A 21,437-nucleotide genomic window follows, 5' to 3' on the forward strand; every position below is an offset into this window, starting at 1 on the left:
AAGAAGGGTTATTTTTGGCTTTTTTATAGCTCTTTTCGTCTCTTGCCTGCAAGAAACTGCCCAATTAATCTTCCCAGCAATTAGCTGAATTTTTGGCCTCATATTTTAGAGTTAGTGGGAAGTACTTACATCTCATCCTCACAATAAACCACTCAGCTTCTACCCTAACATCAGGGATGAAAATTGTGCCAGTGCATAGCTGTGCCAAATCTTTCAGTTTCTCTGTTAGAGATGCATATTGTTATCACGAGAGCAAAGCTACTAAGCTTATACCTAGTTACTATTTTGTTCTGGTGTATTTACGTTCCCAAAGGCAGGCAAACACTGTTCTGGGGTACTTACATATACACAGTGAGTGTCAGGTAAAGATAAAAGAACTCAGTTATTTAGAGGAATGAGGTGAGGAAAGAAGAAAAGGGTACAATTAAATGCAAAGCATTTTTTAAGGAATTGAAGCACAGCAAAATTCACTGGTATGTGCTACATCCCCCACAGAGGCACATAGAGAAAGCAACACTTCAACACAGAGCTCCTGGAACACAAGCAAAAGAGTTCCAGGCTTGAGCTTCACCAGCTATTCCCTCCTCTCCCCTTCCAGAAAGGCTGCCTAAACATGCATCTCGGGTAAACCACGAGACAAGGAAAACTGAAAGCTTTTTATACTGCTACTTCTATGCTTTGGGGAATGGAAACGAGAGTACTTTCTTGGTCAAGAGCAATCTTTTCTCCTTTGCAGGAATAAAACATCTTATTAGAAAAGATATCTACGTCACTCTTACAGGCCAGACGGAATAAGACCTGCAATCCAGTGGAGGAGATATTCCCCACACAAATGTGTTTTCCTGTATTACACCATTAACAGCTAAAATTAGGCTCTTGACATTCAACACAGAGCACTCCAATCAAACTTGGAGGTGAGATTTCTTCACTACTGTACCTTGAAAAAAATATCACGCTGTAAAATCAGTATGTTAAAACAAATGCCATGATCCAGCAGAGGAACCATCTAGGATGCCTCTTCACAGATACCACTAATGGCTGACATCCATCCACATGGTAACTGTACCCAGAAGTGAAAACGGAGCATCAGAGTCTCCCAGGCATTTCTGGTAATGATGCCCGGCTCTGCAGGATGAGTTTTGAATACTGTTTCCCACCCGTTATTCACATGCACATATTATATAGCCATCGGATAAGGAAATGCACTGAAACTACGCTAACAAAGGTGCCACAAAAATGCCTTAGTAGTCTAATTGCACAATCCAGAAGGTAACCACATGCAGGCTGCATGCAAGGTGCTGTATGCTTCTGCATATGTATGTGCACGCATGTTTCTGGCTTTCCAGATTCACAACCCAGGGAAGGACAAAGAGAAAAGAGGAAGGCCATTTGGACCGACTGAACTGTATGTTAGCAGCTGAAGGCTGCTACATCACAGCTGCAAATGAAATGCTACTCCATGAGATGCGGCTGGCAATTGAGGCTTGCCTGGGGTCAAACAATGCATCTGCAGATTTTCAGTAGAGAGTTTGGACTCCCTGGGCAGCCTCTTATGCTATTCAACAAAAAACAAATTATTTTCCTTTTGCTCCTAGAGTTCAATAGGTTCCTTCCCATGCTGCTTCCTGACCTTCACATGACAGCAATTATACCAGAGCTTTTCATCTGCTGGGGCTTTTGCAGAAGAGGACACACGCATACTGAAAGGGATGTGCCTCTCCCAGGTTCCTGCTAAGAAGACACTGAAGAACCAAGTCTCCTCTCCCACTGTTTCATGCTGCAGCGACCAGACCAGCCTGGTGAACAGTAAAACGAAACTCCAAGCTCCCGACCCCGGCTGCCACCCCTGCCCCATCTGGAACTGAGGAAGGAACATCCCGTTTGCACACAGAAGGTGAGTTCAGAGGCAGCACAAACTGTTCATAGTTTTACTAGGCTAGTTCCCAAACCATGCCCAATTTATACCAGTTGGCTGACAATGCTGGCTACTATTAAATATTGAAATCAACGCTGTGTCAACAGGAAATCTGTTGAGCAACAACTAACCAAACTACCACCCCATCTCACTGTCAACCACCCTCCCCATCTTCATGGTCCAGTTTCCATGGGGGGAGCTTCTAGTGCTGACCAGTCTCTCCATGCCAGTTTGAGACGACTCCTGATTTGCAAGACTGCAGGGAGAGATAGCGCTTTTACACAACAGTGACCCCTGAACATGATTTTTTTTTTCCCCCTGCTCTCCCCCTGTGCGCTCCTTCCCCCCACTCCAATGCTGTTGGAAGTTATCCAGTACAAAGTAACGCTTGAATTGCACACGTCAGGCTGAGCTTTGAACCCAGCTTTCGCAATGCAGCCCAAACTCACAGCACCAGAGGAGAGAGTTCAGTGGGAAGAAAAGGCTAGCCCACGCTTCTTGCAGGAAAAAAAAATATTTCTGGGCTACATCTTCAGCAGGTACAAACAGTTGAGCACCACTGCCAGCAAACGTAGGTGAAGGACAGCAGTCTTCTAACAGTAGAGCAAACAGATGAATGACTGTGCAGACGTGACAGCACCATGGTGAGAAAAGAGGTTCTGCCATTTCCTTTCCATTTTTTCAAGTGGCCTTCCCCTCAATATCTGCAGTTAAAGCCTGAACTGAAACCATTAATGAGCAAAACCATGGAGATATATGCAGAATGTGTGAGGAAGGAATGACTGGGGATTTCACTGGGTATTGACTAATAATATTGGTATGGAATAGACTATAAAGCAGTAGTCTTTGGGCTACGCAATGGGAAATTGATACAGAAGCTGGTGAAAGGTACCAAGAAATAGCTGAACAGATCCAAGATTGCGACAAAATTACAAGCAGGAAAGTCTTTTTCCACCAACATGCAGACATCTTCTGCGTTTTTGTGGCATTGCCAAAAGACCTGTATGAACTTGTGCTGCCTGGCACTCTAGCCTACAGTTACTTGATAGGACATGCCATGCTAGACTCAGACATCTTCAAGTAACCTTCAGACCCAATGCATTAATTTCAGAAAGTCCAGCCAAAACAGCCATCATTCTCAGCATAAAACTCAGCTCCTCTGAAGTCTCCTCCTAGTTGAACCAGTTTAAGCATTGCTCCAGAGGATACAATCTCCTACAGTTCCCCCAGGCTCATAAAGCCATTCTGGGAGAGAACGGGAGTAAGATTTCTAGTAGCAAGGGAGGAAGAGACTATTTTCAGTTCTGAGAGCCTAGGTTACTTTGGTGGTAGTTGAGAACAGCCTGCTCTTTTAGGAGCTGCAGCTACTACTGAGACTACTTTCCCCAGCTCCATTGCAACATTTTTCTAAATTATGAGGCAGTTCAGAAGGTTAGGATGCTGACCCATACGTACTTCCAGAGAGCAGGCAATGTCATTCCTTAGGGCTGGCACAGCCCACAGCTTATCAGCTGGGCTGTCTTGTCATGGATGATCAAGGCTCTTGGGTAAGTACAAAAACATGCAACTTGCACGGAAATTCCTGCCACCTTGATAGCACTGCAACCGTGGAGCTTACAGGAAAAGTCTAATCTGGCAGGAGTCCCCTTTGTCTGATTTTATTTAAGCACTGTAAGAATAGGATAAATTCAGCTCTGAATTCACTGGACACCAGTCCTATGACAAGACCCAGACATTTGAGCAAAGACCTCATAAACTGTTTCTGTCTCCCCTAGTGAAAATGATAGCTGTCTGTCTCTCCCGTGTGACTCTGAGTTTCTAAAACGACCCAGCCCCAGCCAGCTGGCAAACACCCTGACATTTGCAGGGTTCAGAAAGCTTATCAGAGAGACCACTTTCCACTCACCACCTCGGTAACTCGTGTTCCCTTTGCATACCCTACTCATACCTCCTCAAGGTCAGTCCTAATGGGACAGTTCCTCAGCACAGCCCTGTTCTACAGAACATGCCCCAGTCCAACACAGCTACCTCCAAAATTCCTGGAGGAGAAACAACATGCTTTCTGTGGCTTTTAGCTGTCTGCAGGAGTTACAGCATGCTGTGAGGTCTCATTGATGTTAAGACAAAAAGCCTTGAGAAGAATATGCTGAATTCACGCTCTTGTGCCCCTGTCGCCACAAAGAGAAACTCCTCTTGCATACAAGTAGATTTAGTAGCATGGTTTAGTGGTGGACTTTAGTGCTAGGTTAAAGGTTGGACTAGATGATTGTAGAGGTCTTTTCCAACCTGAATGACTCTATGATACTGTCTACCCAAGCAGGTATGATTCCACACTGCTAACAGATGGTGGGGCCAGCACTGAAACTGACCAGAACATGCCTTGGTAGAAAAGCATCAGTTGCCTGGATTCCTCTCCACAAGAATCTCAGAACACGTATCTTGTCAGCCACGTAAACTACAACACCTGTCGGAAAGGTACACAGAACGTTTGCGTTTCTCTCCTTGATTACAGATTGAAAATGCCCGCTACTGCCTCTAACAGAGGTCCCAACATTGCTGGTGTTGGGAAGTGGCTGAATTTCTCTGCTGTTGCTGCAGCTTACAGAAGTCAAAAGCTTTTAGACCCCAGGGGATGTTTACGTCCCTCCCTGCTGCACGCAGCAGACATGCACCCTCTCTGTCTGATCTGATGAGTGTTTCAGTCTCCATATTCTCCTGCTGGGATTCAGGACCTCCAAGCCCCCACAGTTGCGTGCACCCACACTTTTGGGATTTGAATCAGCCCTCTGCAAAGGAAGACCAGTTGTTCTTCCAGAATCCACTAAGATTTGAGACACATAGATACAGGAATTTTTCTCTGTGTTGCGTTACAAGTAAGCTAAAGGCTACAACTTAAGACCAAAAAACCCTCTGGCTAATACTTACAGTCTGTCTTCTCCTATAGGTGAAGTTCTTCCATAGCAGCAATCCCAGCTGCGTCCAAAAAGCCATCGCTCTTCAGCAACGCCTTGCTCCTCTTGTGCAGCAGCAGCAGTACACAGCAAGGAGGTTGTGGCTGGGCATTAACTAGAAAACAAGAGCTGAAAGGGAAAACCTGTGTTAATACAGGAAACACAACAAGACACAGAAAGGCAGAGACTGTGCCCTGCAAACCCACATAACCTTGCAGCACCCCGGTGCATTCCCTGTCTCTTCCTTCTTACCCCGTGCACTCCACCCGAGCCTCGTGGGCCCAAGTAAACTCAGATTTAGAATCACTGCCTATTACTTCAGAGCTCCAAGATACAGAAGAATGAAACACCTGCAAGAAAGCAATTTCCCTGCTTCCTTCCCCCTCCAAAAAAAATGAAAGCAAAAACAGCCCTGAAGGGGGAAGAAACCATAGGCTTTGAAAGCTGATTTAGAGACTCTCTGAATGAGGTTGAACCATACAATTCTGACAACTGTTGTTTTTTTTTTTTTTCCCTTAAGCGTCTTTCCATAGTTATTTTTATAATGGTGAAAAATGTAACACCAAATCAGGAATCCCTTTGTTTGGAAGTCCAATCAGCACCACAGCTTGTAGGACAAAATGCTATGCAATTAACAGGCGAGGGAGAAACATTCATCTCCTTGAAATGAAGAGACTTAAGAATGACCCTACCACCATTTACATTTAGATAAAGTGAATGGAAAATCGCTGTTGAGTCAGTGTCAGGTCTTGCAGCCACCTGGCCTCCACATCTGTTGTGAATACTGTGCATTCGTTATGCACCTTGTAAGACTATGAGAAAGTATAAAGGATTTAAAAAACACATTTGTTTCTTTGGTGGCTTTTAATAATTACATGATATAGGCTTGGGTACACAGAGACTTCCAGGAAGGCTCAGATGGAAAGGTGAGCTTATAGCTTATAGCAGATTGAATGTCATTAAACTTTTTTTTTTTTTTAAGAATTAATTTAGCATAGCTTAATTTACTTCTGAGTTTAAGCCACTTCAGAGTAAGAGCATTTTCATTCCAAATAAGTGTCCATGCAGGAATTTGGCTAAATCCACATCAAATTAACTCTGATTTATGTTCCTGAATACACTCTGTTGACAGACTTAGTGTTAACAGGACAACTAGCAACTGATCCAAACACACTACGAGATAACCATCCCCTCTAACATCTGTTAGAGTGGGAACACACATGCTTTTGATTCTAACATCCCACATAGCAGTATCCGAGCCTTATGATTCAGAGTTGCATGCTTGATTGCAAACTGCATTGAAAACATTTTGAAAATCTTTAAATGTACTAGGAAGATAAGACTTCAAGGAATGCTCTGACTAGTCCTGTACTGGACCAAGACTGGATTAGAAATGGTAGTTCAGGATGTGAGCTTTGAGTTAATGAATATCTGCAGCCTTTAAGACTTGCCCACAACTAAATCCATTATTACAATGACTTGCAGATTAAAAAGTTGTTTTACAGTATAGGTCTGTGCTACAAAAAAGTTTCCCTATCATGGCTAATGAAACAAAGTCATGCTAGTGCTACAGACAATTACACTGTAGAATCACAACAGGACAACAGTGCTTCTTTATGCCAGTTTAGGGAAGCAAGAATGATAACAGACGCCTACAAAAACCTACAAATTGAACCTCATGTCAGTACCCAGGCAGATGAGTGTACAGCCAGCATGGGTTCGTTAACCACTGCTATAACTCACTGAAATGACCTGTGCCCACAGATGCTCCTCTTCACAGGTAGATGCCCAGTGGATCTGGCAGGACAGCCTTCCTCCCCCAGCACTGTGATTTCCTCTATTCAGAGCACCCAGACACTAACACGTTGCAGATGCGTGCACATCTGGCTGGTAGGTAGTGAATTCCCAGACATGCTCAGAGCGAGGCACTACAACACCTAATAGCACATACAAAGCATTAAAAAAATCCCACTGTACCATCCTATCTACACTCTGCAACAAACTACTTCCCAGTGTTTTCCAACAACTACAAAACCTCACAAGTGTAAGTGCCACAGGAAGGATCAAGAGAGCAGGAAGGATCCTGAGGAAAGCCAGAGAGACCTGTCATTCTGAATGGAAATGCACACAGTTCATGAAATCATAGAATGTCTTTAATAACCAGCATAAAGGTAGAGTAAAATTTGAAGCCATCCAGAGGATGTTTGAGTTAGTCACTGTATATCTGGTTTAGTCCATGCCAGTGAAAATCGAGATGTTGTTGCCTTGCAATTGCAGGCAGCCCCCAGGATTCAAAATACAGAACTACTGCTTAATAGAGGTTGGAGGGTTCACATTGCATTAGCACTCTGTAGTGAGATAAGGGCATATATGTGCTCACTTAACACACATCTCTGCTGATCAGCAGAAGCCTGTGCAACTAGACTCTGCTATGCCTGCTTGGATTGCAGCTCTCCAGAGTTTAGATAAACTTTATGGGGAACAGAGAAAATGCGAAGGCTTTCATATCAGGCTAGTTAGTCTGGATACAAGTTTCAAGTTAGGAAAAATATATTGGTTTGTTACAACTGTACTGGAAGATTGGAAAACTTGTTCCAGATGTTGACACTACTAGCTAAGTCTCCACATTAAGCCAAGGGGCAGGTCCTAACACTGGATACCTGTCAACTGCACAAAACCTGAAGCTGAAGTGTCCCCACTTGTACCTCTTCCAGCCATGTTGAGATGACAGCTTCAGAGACATATTTTTGCCCCAATATCTCTCACAGAGTGGGCAACCCAGGTTTTGTTGGTGACTAGAGCTGTCTCTGATTTTGATCCACAGAGGCTGACATATTTGGTTCACTGCTGATACAGGTTAACTAGGTCCACCTGAATTACTAATGCATCAAAATGCTCTGCAAGCTAAGAAACTCAGATGAAAATGGGTTACCTCTCTTTCAGATGTTCTAGCTGTCAGAAGGCAAGAACTATAAAGCAGCAACACAGAAAACTGTGACAGACCCAACACTCCCAGCTCAAGGAGCTGAAGTCCACCTGTATTTCCACTTCAGACTAGCCTGGGAAGTTCAACACAGCTGGGAAACCCAACTTGCCATTTAGTACTGCAGTGCCAAATGCACAAACACCAGCCAGTTTCCCTTTTGTGTCGCACCTAAGGAAAACTTTGTGAGTCAACTGTATGCATCAGTGATCACTCCTGACACTTACCCAGAACCCTCTAAAAAAGCAACACCATTTCTGTCTAGAACAGCAGGGATTTAAGACTGCCAAGACTGGGCCTATCCTTTTAAAATGCAATCTCTTGCTTCTGTAAACCTCTGCTCCGTGACAGCAGGAACAATTTCCCCAACTGTAACAAGAAGCACGACCTGGTTGTGTAGAGGTCTTGGCTGTAGACGTACACCTTGCACATTCAATCTTCTCATTGTGTGAACACTGCAAGTTTTCCAGCAGAGGTAGGTATCCATACACAGCAGTTTTAAGCCTAAGGGCAATAAATAGGCTTACTTCTCTTAATCACCCAGCAATCTGTTTTTGTCTAGCTCTGCTTCAGCATTTCTCCACCTCTTCACCAACACATGCAACACCACTGCATAGCTTAGACAACATGGAGCACACCAAGGGAGGCTCAAATTGCCTATAGCTTTGGGATACACCTGGCAGCTGTCTGGTACCTCAGGTGCAAACTCTATCCACCACCTTACTACAAATAAACAGATACCATCAGAAAGGGCTGTCTGATAACTGAAACAAGCAAATGGTGTTTGGAGTAACGTCCCAAATCCCACCATATGCCCTATGCAACACAGATAGAGCAATGAGCATTCAGATAACCATACAGCCAGGCAAAAGGATCAAAGGTTCACCCTACATTTAACCAGCAAATAAATTCTGGGTATCCAGTATACAGACCTCCTCGAATGCCTTACCAATGTGCCACTCAGACTTGCATACACTTAACATGCTACTTACTAAGCATTCCAAATTTTTGCAATTCATGACAAAAAAAAAACACACAGGAGGGATGAAGCAAAGGCATCTAGATATTCCCCCCATCTTTTGATAGTCTTCTGCATAGTCTCTTCCCCGAGAGAAGCTTACCCTTCCAATTACAAAACAGCTGTTCAACCCACAGAAATCTGTGGGCATCAGAGACAGAGGCAGGGCAGATCAGCCTGCGTGTACCTTCTGATCCAGTCCGGGGTTCCTGCTTATACTGGGTCGGGACCCTCTCTACCAGCTCAGACCAAGCAGCCACAACAGCTACCTGCACAATTAAAGCATGAGGGTCCACACACTTGTCCCAGGGGCTGCCTTTGTATATAGCACTTCTCCCCACTGCAGAAACCCTGCAGAGGTTCCAGACCTGCAAGGCTGCAATTCCATCTCAGTGTGCAATTCAGAAAATTACTCCTAAGAAATAATTACACTATGGGGCAAGCTCTGAAAATGCTGACAACAAAATACACACTTTGACCAACCCTTTCTTTCTAGATCGGTGCTACCCCACTCTTTGGAAGTAGAATGGCTGTTGAAAAGTCCATTAGCTGGTATGCCAAGAGTTTCCAGGTCCAATCAGTCTTAAACACAAAGCTATGTATTTTTCAGCTGTAGATTTTAAGAGGGGAAAAAAACTCAAGTGGCAGAGAACCAATTCCCTACCCCCATGCCTGGTGTCTGTACTAAATAAACATAAAACAGCCTTCAAAAGCAGCTTTCTGCAAACAATGCAGCTGTTTGCTTTCTTTTGGGGGCGAAAAAACCTTTTCCCTAGAGAAGAAATCACTATTTAGACAGTGAACAAAGCAAACTTATCAAACCTTATGAGACTGGAACATTTCAGGATTCCAGCAGCAGGCTACCTTCAAGCCTTCAGCAACGACTTAAACCCAGCCCTGGTCAGCAGAGCTAAAAGCTTTTTTACCAGTTGATGAAGGTTCAGAGGCCTCCATGAAAGCAGTCAGTGGCTTCTGTCCCACCCTCTTGGTCAGATCTCCACATCATAAAAGCTACCATCATTGGCAGCACTCCACAGACCAACCAGCCAGGGAGAATATCAATCTAATATCTAGAGCTGATGCCCTCTGAGAGAAAAGAAAATATTAGCTGCTGTACTACTACAGCCAGTACTGTTCCTCTACTATGAGCAAACATGGTCTAGTACATTACACAGTCCATCTCAGATTAAAAGCTGTACATCTGCTTAACACCATTAGCTTTTTTATAAGTATCTATCAAATCAAACAGCCGCTCTTTGAAAGAAATGGGGCAAGGGAAGAAAAAACGGCAGTTTTGAGCTGAAACAGTCATTTTGGGGAATGCCGAGAAATGACTTAACATTTCATTTCCTTTAGGTAGGTCAAGCTGCATTTCGTGGAGTAAACAGTATCATGAGCCACGTCAACCCTGCAAAGCCCAGACCCAAGAGCAAAGTCCCCCAGTACTCCATATGCCACTAAGTGTGAGCAGGTCCCCATGACGGCCATGAACAACGATGGCAAGAGAGAAGTGCATGCCTCAAGAATTGACATTTTGATTTAAACAGGACAAGCCATCAGAGAACTAGTAGCCCTTCTGTTCATTTGGGGAGTAGAGGTGCAGATTAAGTCAAGAGACTAGAACGAAGTCCACGACTCCCAGATCAGGGTCTAACATCCTGGCCATTTCTCTGCAGGACATCTAGACCTAAGCTTGTGGTTTCTTCCAGCACAGTAGCTACAGCCAAGAGACTTACACAACCACATCCACCTCATACAACCTGTGAAAGTGCGAGGCAATAAGCAACTCTCAAGACACAAGTATTAAGTACCCCTTCACCATAACTTCCATGATTTCCAGAAAGGGATAAGCATTTTGCCTCTACACAACTTCAACAAGACTAAAGGAATTGGAAAAGCAGCATTAGTTACAATGCTGTTGAGATTAGGCTCAACAAAGAGCAGCTGAGGACAAATGCAAGCAATTACTTATCCCACTGTTAGGGATCTAACTGGAGATAATCTCCACAGCAGAAACAGACAGTGCATGAAGAATCAGGAGTAAATGTCCATTCTAAAACCAAAGCAACCCATGCAAAGTTTGCAAGACTAATAGGAGCAAATCTGACATTCACATCTCTAAAACCTTCAAGAAGTCAAAAAAACTCATTAACTCTTGACTATGAAGTCAAAAAACTCAAGATTATGAGTTAAAAAACACATAGGCAAGAAGGGAAACTGCACCCAAACAATAACACTCTTCTAGGAATAACACCATTGCTCTTTTAAAGTCACCCTTTAACTCAAACAGCCTGAACTACGTTACAAAAAGATGCCTTCAAAAATGTTAGCAGCATGGTCAGTTCCAGCAACTCACCCTGGGCCACAACCAAAGCATAAGCAGAGATGAGAATACAACTACCAGATGCCACACGTCTGTCTCCCAGTTTAAGCACTGTTAAACTCTGTAGCAATAACGAGCAATGCAGGGTCAGCAGAGGAGGTATGAGCTTTGAACCTGCAGCCTGCTCTCTGGGACACAGGATCATTATCAGTGGAGCCACACAGACACTAAAAAGCAAGTCTTTCGTAACATCCCCACAGAGGACTTCCATTTCTTTCCCATTTGCCAGAGGAATATTGGACAAAATTTCCTATTCCATCAAAAAATTCATTCAATGAGAAGTGCTTTCCTTCTCAAAATGACCCAGATCACATTGCAGGGTTTAATCTGACTGCTTATTGTTAACAATGTGATTGGAGAGCTTCTGGGTCAGCAGGCAAGGACTTAATTAGGACCACAAACAACATTTGGGTGGTGATTCTTGGCAAGATCCTCCACTAGTTTACATCACTTTACACATACTGACTACCTGGCTTTATTTTTGCCAATAAACAGGTGCTGGCCTTGTTCTCCAGCACTTACTAACCCTGTAAGCAACTAGAACATTGTTTTCAACTTGGCCATCTGTCTGCCATCTGAATAACAATGATGCATATGACTGAAGCACTTTAAGATCTAGCTTCATGGTAATAATCCACAACCAGTTTGACTCATTTCCCCCTGAGGAGCATGTCGAGTTTCCTAAAACCCTCTAAGAATAGTGTCAAGGTATCAGTAGGCTGACTAAACATTCTCATGGAATCCGACCAGTGTCCAAACAAAACCAAGACACTGCATTTCACTTATCCACAGGGTCCTTACAGCAGCATACACACAGCTACAAAAGACCAAGTAAACGACTACCCTTTGTTTAAGAGGGCTGAACCTCACCGAAGACAAAAGACAGCTGGTAGAAAAGAACTGCTCCTTTTAAAAACAGCAGGACAAGAAAATAGCTACTCTCAACCTGCTTTAACTGCTGCTATTAAAACAATTAGTCCTGTAAAAGAGACTGGTACTGGGTTCTGCCTGTCACAGTATGAATTACAGGAGGATAGGAACCCTAGACCTTGCTCTGGCAGGAACTGTAACAAATACAGTGTGATGTTAGGGGCAGAAATCCAGCACCCCAAATATTTAGGCAAAATTGAAAGGGACTTCTAAAAGGTACCTAGCCTTGACACTAGGAATAAACAGTTGGATTTTTCCAAAGCCAGCATATTAAGTGCTGAGTAGCTCGAAAAGACCAGCTATGAATCGCTGAGCAGAGATCATTATGAAAGCCTGAGACCAAAATGAATATTACAAGCACAGAAACTGCTGGCCATGAACTCTTCAGATGGTCTTGCTTCCTCTTTCTGGCAAAGCTGAAGTCCCAAGAAGTATTTTTAGGGCACAGGTGGGTCCATGCCTACCAAGGAGAAATAAACCATAAGAGATAGTCTGAGAAAGACCTGAGCACTAGCTTACAAAGTATTCCATAATATAAATTGGACTAGATTTTCCAAATGTTGTAGTGCCTCCTTAGGCATTTATATGAAGCCATGTTTTTAGACAGGGCTGGTGTTTAGAAGCCTCCCTTGTGACAGAGCATACCCAGTTCCTTTGAAAACCTGTCCCAGGTCACATAGGAGCAATGTTCTCCTACCAGAATGACCACAACGACTGGTTCTCCTTACTGCTAGCACATTCAGGAGGCTCACTGGTGAAAACAAGTGTTTCCAATGCAATGGAAGAAGTCAGGCTTGCACGTGCCACAGCTGGACTGGCCCAGAGAAAGGCACGTGCAAGAGATTGTGTCACACAGTTCAGCAAGAGCAATTGCTTAAGTGTCAAGTATAACACTCAAACACAGTTGTCTGTTTTACCAAAAAAACTTCCACTGGAACATTGTGAAACACATGAAATATTTTAACTTTCCTATTACACTGGACATCCGAACTCTCCCCATACAAAAAAAAGAAAGAGGCCGAAATATAGTCCATTCTCTGGTGAAAACAAACAAAAAAACGATTTGCTTTATCACGGCCAATGTCCAAAAATCCATAGTCCATATTAGCTGATTTTTTTTTCTTTGGCTCTCAAAGAATGAGCTCCTCTCTGTAGTGGGATCTAGAAATAATTGAACATCCTGCTAAAATAATAATTGCGACATTTGAGCTCAATTCATGCCATTAAGCTTTGATCTCTGAGCAACTATAGCATTGTCAGTACACAGTCTGCAAAAAGCTGTGTAACACAGCCTCAGTCACTTTTTCCAGCTGATGACGCATCCTGTTTAAGGACGTTATCTCCTCAAATGGGAAAAAGGAGGAAGCATTTCACATTGCAAAAGGTACCGTTTTCTGCATCACAGACACCTTCAGGGTGAGAGGAAAGACAAGGCACCCCCCAAGAAAGTCATCAGCCTTCTCAACTTTTTGGAACAGAAATCTGTGAGCTCAAGGGGTCTTAGGCAAGAAAACCTCTTCAGCACCACTCCCTGCTCACTGAATCACTTCATCCATACAAAGCAGCTAGAGATCTGTCTTAAAAGTGTACACTGGATAAGTGCTCCACATTCCTACCCTGGAATGGCTGGAGCACCACTGGGGTATTTGTATCTTCTCTTGAGCAAAGTCACCACACCTTGCAGCGTTGCCATCACCTTCATAAGGACTTTTTTTGGAAGGCGATGTCTTCAAAGTCTTGTTTCTGTAGCTTGCTCTTGATCTTGGGAGAAGACAAGGTTACAAACAGCCCAGCACAAGATTAAACTGCAGTTTGAGATGTTTGTCTGCCCTGTAACATCCGAATAAACTTTACAGTTCTTTTCTTCTTGACCTTTGCCATCTGGGAGCAGCATGTCATGAACCAGCATAAGTCCGGTAACAAAGCAGAATGCAACGTGGCTCATACTGTGGGAAACATCCCAGAGGTGTCTTTGGGATTCACTGGCGCAAGGAATAAGCTGTCTGTGAAGCCTGGTACCTACACAACTGCACTGATATCTGTCACACAGGTATAAGTTACAGCAGAAGAAACAAAAAAAAAAATTCTCTGAACTATGCAGAAAAGAATCAGCCAAGAAAAAGCCTCTAGCACAATGCAAGGAAATGACATAGTCAAAAAAAAACACAAAAAAACAGGTGGCAAAGGCAGTATTTTGCAACAGATGTCAGTTTGAACTGTTTGACCCTTGAAACCCTACAACAAACTGTCCCACAACACGACTTCAGCTCCCACATCACGAGCCACCCAACAACATGTACGTAGAAACTAGTAATTCACTAGAGATAATAAATGTGTCCAAATGCTTTCGAAAGTAATGAGCGTCAGCTATGAAGAGGAATGAATTTCTGCTCTATCTTTGCAACTGATACGGCTTTCAATAACCACTTATCTCTAAGGTTATTCATAGAGGAATAAAAAATAATTGGCATAGATGATAAGAATGGAGGCAGCATGCCTTTTGCAGCAGGTGTGGCACTGGGCACCTTGCCGGGAGTGCTGCCAGAAAGTTGTGTGCAAAGCTTCCCCTTTTTGCCTGGTTCACAGAAACAAGTCGTTCCGCACATTTATGTTCTGTAGCTCCAGCTGTACAACTCACACTCCTGCAGCTAAAGCTCCAATCCTTAGGTTCAACAAGACAGTTAGCAGGCATGTAAAATACACAAAAGTATGTTTATTTTAATATAATGCACATACTGATGTAACAGAGACAAGGATGACCGAATTTGTTCATATCCTAAGTTACACCTCTTCAAGCAAGATTTGGGACAAAGATCCATTAGTTTACTCGCACAATTCCAAGGGACTAAATCCAGCAGTGAAGAGCTGTGGTCTATTCAATTTGAAGCAAAGGACTAACAATTCAAGAAACTTCAGGTAGGTGCAGAAGTGACATTAAATGCTGAAAGGGAGAGAGTGAGCTCGTAAAAGAAATGTAAACAAAATAGTTTGGCAAGTCGCTAATGGAAATGGGATCCAAGCCATACATTTTTTGTTGAGCTTAGGATATTCTTAATGATGCTGAGAAATTTCCACTGGAGTCAAAGCATACTCCCACAGACAATCCAATTGACTGCAATTATGTCTGGATTTATATGTGAATGCAACTGGGAAGAAAAGATACGGCTTTCTTTAGGATGAATATTTCAATATTGGTTTGTTAAAGCTGATAAACAAGGTGGTAAGAATTGCTACTCTCATTTAATAGGGTAAAAAACATCAAGAATACTTTAAAACAAGTAATTTTGATAAAAAGCACATTGTCCAGTGATAGCATAAAGAATGAAATGCAAGATTAATTTAGTTTCATAAACAGAAAATGCTTTAAGAAAGGACTAGATTTTGAACTTGGGCTCCACTGCTGCTACTAGAAAGAAATGTATATGCTTCTGCACATACAAAAGGTTGCTGCCATTTCATTGTTTGAGTGAGGGGAGGTTTTTGGTTTTGTTTTGTTTCACTTTTTAATACATTCAAATTTGGTCCTAACTCTGCTTAAACCAGCAGCCACAACAAAATTCCTGTTATGGGAGCATAATCACAACATGGGTAAGAGGAGAAAAAGACATCAACACATCCTAAGAATATAAACGTATCCCCCATGAATACATCTCAGACAAAACACGCGTTTGATAATTTCTGCTCGTTTCTTTTGAAGGCACAAGAACTCACTTGCAAAAGCACAAGCTATGTCTGAAAACATGGGCTTTACAACTTGGTTGCTGACACAAGCAACACAGCCAACAGTCTTTAAAAACAGATGCATTACAGTGCTGCAGCTGAGCAAAAATACACTTTTGCTTTTACCTTGCAGAATATAAGGTTTTGTGATCTCATATTTATAGTGACAATAAAATCAGTTAAGGGGAAACGGAGCATGTCATCACAAGACAGGCACTGTTGCTGGAAACCAGGTTATCCTGGGCCTGCTGTTGTCACCTAGTCCGCCACCACTGTTGCCCTGAGACCTTACACATGGCTTAATTTTGGCTTTTACTTACAGCCAAGAATGCTAATGAACATTAATTGCATAGCTTGCGTCCCAGCTCCCAGTGACAGCCTTTCACTGGGACATGGGCTAGTCAAACTGCAGAATGTTTAAGGGAGCCAAGCAAGCAGGCTGGTAGCTGTTCTTGGCCACTTCTTTACCTTCCATGCAGCCCTGCCTGCTAGAAAGGAAGCCAGACCTCCAAAACGATCTCTGAACCATGTGGTCAGAGGCTCTGACTTTGTTTGCTCTTTCCCAAAGAACGACCTTGCTATCTAGCCCAAGCCAGAGCAGTCTTGGAAAGGCTCTTCTGCTCTCCTCCTTTTGCCTAACGCCAATTGTTCCCTAACAAAGTTAACACAACACAAACGGATCTCTTATTGGATTAGATGGAGCTCTGCTAAGCAACACTCCTCCAGAAAATAACAGAAGAGGAAAAAGGTCAGCTTGTATATGGATATTTACGCCTTTCAGACCGATGTACATTCTTCTTATAATCCGTGATCAAGCCTTTTCACTAATAACCCAATAAATCTTAAGATCTGAATGCTCCTATTTTTCCTACAGTGTTAGCTTGTTGTGTCAGGAAAGCTACATCAACAGTTTTCCATCCTACTCTGTCTCTCCCTCAGTCCTTGAGGCAAGCTCACATGTTTTCTGCCCTATGACAAGTGCTAAAAAAGACAGGTCTTGCTTTGCTGTTTTTTGTTCATTTGTTTGTTTTATTAGAAAAACAGATCTAAAAATAGATAAGAGGGTACTCTGCTCAGTAGTTCAAATCATAGTAATTCTTATGAGTTGCTCTGTATGACTTTCCTACAGCCAGTAGAAATAGAGGAGTATCTCCTACATAACAGGAAATATTTTATTTTTTTTAATAATAGCAATCATCTTCTACAAGTAAGAATTCTACCATAGTATTTATGATCGTTATTCTTAATATCAGTAATCGTAACTGTGCTGGATAACTACACAGTAAGCTTTCAAGAATTAAGGATTCAAATCTTCACAGCAGACATAAAAACTTCTACCATGTCAGCCCCTAGCTGCCTCAGATGAACTAGGAAAATATGGCATATATATGTGTGTGTGTGTGTTTTATTAAACAGCAAATCCTGACTCTGGCCAGTCACAGCAGGAGTCATCAAGAATAAGCAGCCTAATAGAAACATGCTGGTGTTTGGTCAGCCATGGCCTCCGGACTTATTTCAGGATTTGGTGTGTTGCCCAGCCTAAGAGACCTATATAAACACCGAGGGTGCTTGCTCCAAGGTTACTTAAACAAAGGGGTAGTCTGGTTCCCCTTCTGCCCTGCTCCTGTCATTATCTCTGTGCTGGCACCAGCGTGCACAAACCCACACGAAAACCCTGAAGACAGGATGCTAAAGCTAAAAAAAGTTTTCATCCCTTCCATCCCTCGGTGAAAGCACCCCCAGACCCGAAAGCTCGGAGAAAAAAGTTAATTTCAACTTTGTTCACTCTGGGTTGGTGAACTCCCAACACCAGCCCAGAGGGCAAAACAGATGGGGAGAGACGAGAGAACGGGCACTTGGGGGGAAGTGAACTGGGTCCATTACTAGCGCAGCTGCAACCTTCAATTACTTTGGATTAAAGTTCTAAAGAAACCACACCCTAGGAAATGTTGTGCCTGCGTGGTGCAACACACGTGATAAACACTAGCAGCACTGATCCCATTCTGTCATGGAGGGATGGGTTTGGGACCCATCCTCCTCCTGTTCTGGTTTTGTGGGCACAATTCTGCCAGGTGAACTACTAGCGAGAAAACAGACTTGCAGAGAGGAAGGCAAGGGAGGACTCACTTCCTGAGTTGAGTACACTAGATTAATCTTTGAGAATTTGCATTTTTAATACTCATGCCTTTTCAACTTCTGTAGTTCAGCACTTCACCAGGCACCACTCTCACCTGCACTGCAATGGCAGGTGCTGAACTTGGTGCTAGACCAGGTCTCCGCTCATGTCAATAGAGCCAAGCCACACAGGTTTTTGAAAACAAATTTGGCATGACAAAACAGGTTAGCTAACAGCTGCCTGTGGCAAACCCATTTATAAACATGCCTCAGTCTCGCTGGGTGAAAGGGACATTAAGAGATTTTCAATATACCTGCTTACACTACAGCCCAGCTGAATTTGGAAATCTGGAATTTATATCCAAAGATTGCTGTAACTCCTGCAAGCACCAAAACCTCACACATAGCTGCACCCAAGGTGTTTGTTTCACACAAATATCATATGGCTAATTGAACTTCAACAGTAATTTCTCAAGGTAGAGTTACTCTGATGGCTGCAATGCTTGACCACTACACTGTAACAGCAGATGAGAGCCACTGCCATCTCTGGCAGCCCAGAGCCAGCACATACCCACCCATCTCCGCAGAACAACCGTGGTGAGCATACTCTTGCTCTCTCCTAAAGTAAGATATTCTCAACTTCAAAAGTTCAATTTAAGCTCTACCACACAGCTCCTGTTTTCCAGGCTGCAAACCTTTTATCCACAGTTTGGAAAGAGCCGACTTCCAATTCTTACCATGATTAGCCCTACTGGACTATGACAACACGATCAACACGGCACATGTTGCGAGTGAAGGCATCAGACTCCTGCCCGTAGCTGCCCAGACCACACCAGATATATATAACTCCTGCCCAGACCACACCAGGTACAGACTGGGGAACCACTTTTACACACGTGAAGGTTCAGATGGGTGCGATGAAGGGTGATGACCCAGGAGCAGCAATTACAGCTGACACATCAGTAACGCCGCAGCCCCAGGCAGCTCCCTGCATGATGCTATGGGAGAGCCTGGGCACATGCTGCCGCCCATCCCTGCTCATGAGGAAGGAAACCTGTGCCAACCAGGAGCAGACCAAAAACATACTCACACCGTGTGTTTATTACCCTAACCCCTTTCAAAACCAAGCGAGACTGCTCAGTTAGGAAAGCCTCAAGGCAGCAAGCCGGACCATCTGTTGTTAATGGAACATCCCCAAGACGTGGCTGTTCCCTGCTGTACCAGCATCAACCTATTTCCAAAGGCCACCTCCTAACGGGTTTGTAATGCATTAATCTACACCAGTAATCTTCAAGATGGGCACCAATTCAGCTAAAAGTGTGAGCATGTGTTTATATCCCCCTGGCTTTAGTAAGGTCTACTCCAACACACTGGAGATCAACTTTGACCCTCCAAGTAAGTTGATTGCCCTTAAAATCTCCAAGCACAACAGCTGGGGGTGGCGGGACAAATAGCTTATGTTCAAAACAGACAAAAATACTGTTTACTATAAACTTTCAATTTACAGTCAGAGTACCTTCCTCTGATAGACTTTATGCATCTGAGCAGTCACACACGTCCCGAACTAAGCAGCAGTGTTTTGTAGGAGGCTGATGGCAGCCTGGCACGCAGAAGCGGGATATGCTGCCTGCAAGCGAACCTCCTGCCCATCACAAAAGCTGCGGGATCGATTTTTTTTTATTTTTACACTCCCGCTCATCCCAAGGCCCTCCCCGCCCCCGGCGTTTTATGGATTTCCCGTAGGTGTGAAGGGGATGGAAACCCTTCCCGTTATCTTCTAGCAGCCCACCGGGGCTGGAAGGGGCGGCGAGGCGAGCCCCCCTCCGAGAGCGCAGCCAACCCAGAGTCGCTTCGCTCAGGACGAGCTATAATAAAGCGATTACAAAAAAAAAAAAAAAAAAGTAATAATAATAAACAAACACACAGGGAGGGAAAAAGCATGCAGCACTATCCCCTTCCCAGTCCCTTGCCGTCCCGCAAGCCATCCTCCGCGCCTCACTCTAGACACGCTGCGCGCAGCGAGAAACAAAAAGACCAAAAAAAAAAGGAAAAAAAAAAAAAAAAAAAAAAAGGACACATTCGCTTTTTCCCCCCTCGCTCTGTGCCGGGGCCGCCTCCCCCGACAGCAGCCCGCATCACGGCTCGGCACGGCACGGCACGGCGCGGCGCATCCCCCTGGCCGCCCTCCTCGCCTACCTCCCGGGCCGGGGGGCCCTGGGCAGCCGCCGTCGGTCCCGCCGGGAGCCGAGCCGAGCCGAGCCGCCTTGCCCCTCCGCTCCGCCTCGCTCCGCTCCAGCCCCGACGCCGGCCCTGCTCCCGGGCGGCTGTGGCCCCGCAGCGCCTCTTATAGGGCGGCGGCGACCGCCCCTTCCAAGGCCGGGCAGCGCCGGGGCGTCTTGCTCCCTTCCCCTTTTCTCTTTTTTTTTTTTTATTCCCCTTTCATTAGTTTTTTTTTTGTTTGTTTGTTTTCCTTGCATTTTTTTATTTTGCTTCTCTTTTTTTTTTTTTTTTAAATTTTATTTTTCCCCACTTTTTCCCTCCCCGGCGGGGGGTGAAGGGGAGGCGGGGACGCGGCGATTTGCATGAGGGCGTGCACGTTGCAGCCAAAAACAAACCTCGAGGCTCCGCCCGCACCACACGGGCCCGCACAGCGCGTGGTGGGCCGGGTCGGGAGGCCAACTGGGGGACACGGGTGGTGTGGGACCCCTAGGCGACAAGGGTGGAGGGTGGCCCGGGGACCGCCGAGGAGCGTTGTCGCCGGCGGTGCCAGCTTCAAGAGCACCGGGACACCCCCCACACCATGTTGCTTCGTGGTGAGGAAGTGGGCGAGGAGCTGTGAAAGTTAGTGCGCTGCTACCTACCCAGAGACAACGATAAATTTGGCCGAAATGGTTCGTGGTGAGACTGGGAACCACTCCCAAAACCTTAAAAAAGCCCCTTCTTCACAGTGCCCAACTTCACCTGGTTGGGACAAGCACAAAGGGCAGCATGTTGGAGACACCTGAGGAATGGCCTGTGCTCGTCATCCTCCCCAGTGGGCTCCTCTCCCAGAAACACCAACCTGCGCATCACCCTTTCCAAAATTTTTGTCAGGAGCACCCAGAAGCACTGCAGTTCAGTCTACAGAAGTGTAGCACTGCATTTCCAATGTGCATGAAAACATGTAACGTGCGAAAGACAGGCAACTCTAAATTATGGTTCCCACTACGGACATAATGCACTGCCATTGCTCATCTGCAGTGAAGTCATTGATGTTATTGTGCGTGCTGTTAAAACTTTGCCTTATTATGAGCAACCTGGATGATACATGGTTACTGAGGGAACTGTACGTTCTAGTTTCTTCGGTTGTGTTTCGATTCTCAGCCTACAACCATTGTATTTTTTCGAGGCGCGCAGAAATACAAGGACCTGAAAGCAAAACT

At 44.4% G+C, this 21,437-nt stretch overlaps 1 protein-coding gene across 2 annotated transcripts in view; it reads right to left on the reverse strand.

Moving 5' to 3' along the window:
* ABCA1 (ATP binding cassette subfamily A member 1) overlaps positions 1 to 20,349 on the reverse strand; it is a 92,903-nt gene extending 72,554 nt beyond the window's left edge. For both annotated transcript variants that reach the window (XM_083815977.1, XM_083815976.1), the window contains exons 1-2: positions 20,212 to 20,349; positions 4,841 to 4,995 (exon numbers count right to left, since the gene is read on the reverse strand). In XM_083815977.1, the coding sequence (XP_083672103.1) occupies positions 4,841 to 4,906 (66 nt within the window). In that variant the 5' untranslated portion in view covers positions 4,907 to 4,995; positions 20,212 to 20,349. The remainder of the gene's footprint in view (positions 1 to 4,840; positions 4,996 to 20,211) is intronic.
* Positions 20,350 to 21,437: the final 1,088 nt, after the last annotated feature.

Source organism: Anser anser (assembly GCF_964211835.1).
Source record: "Anser anser genome assembly, chromosome: Z".
NCBI classification, from domain to species: Eukaryota; Metazoa; Chordata; class Aves; order Anseriformes; family Anatidae; genus Anser; species Anser anser.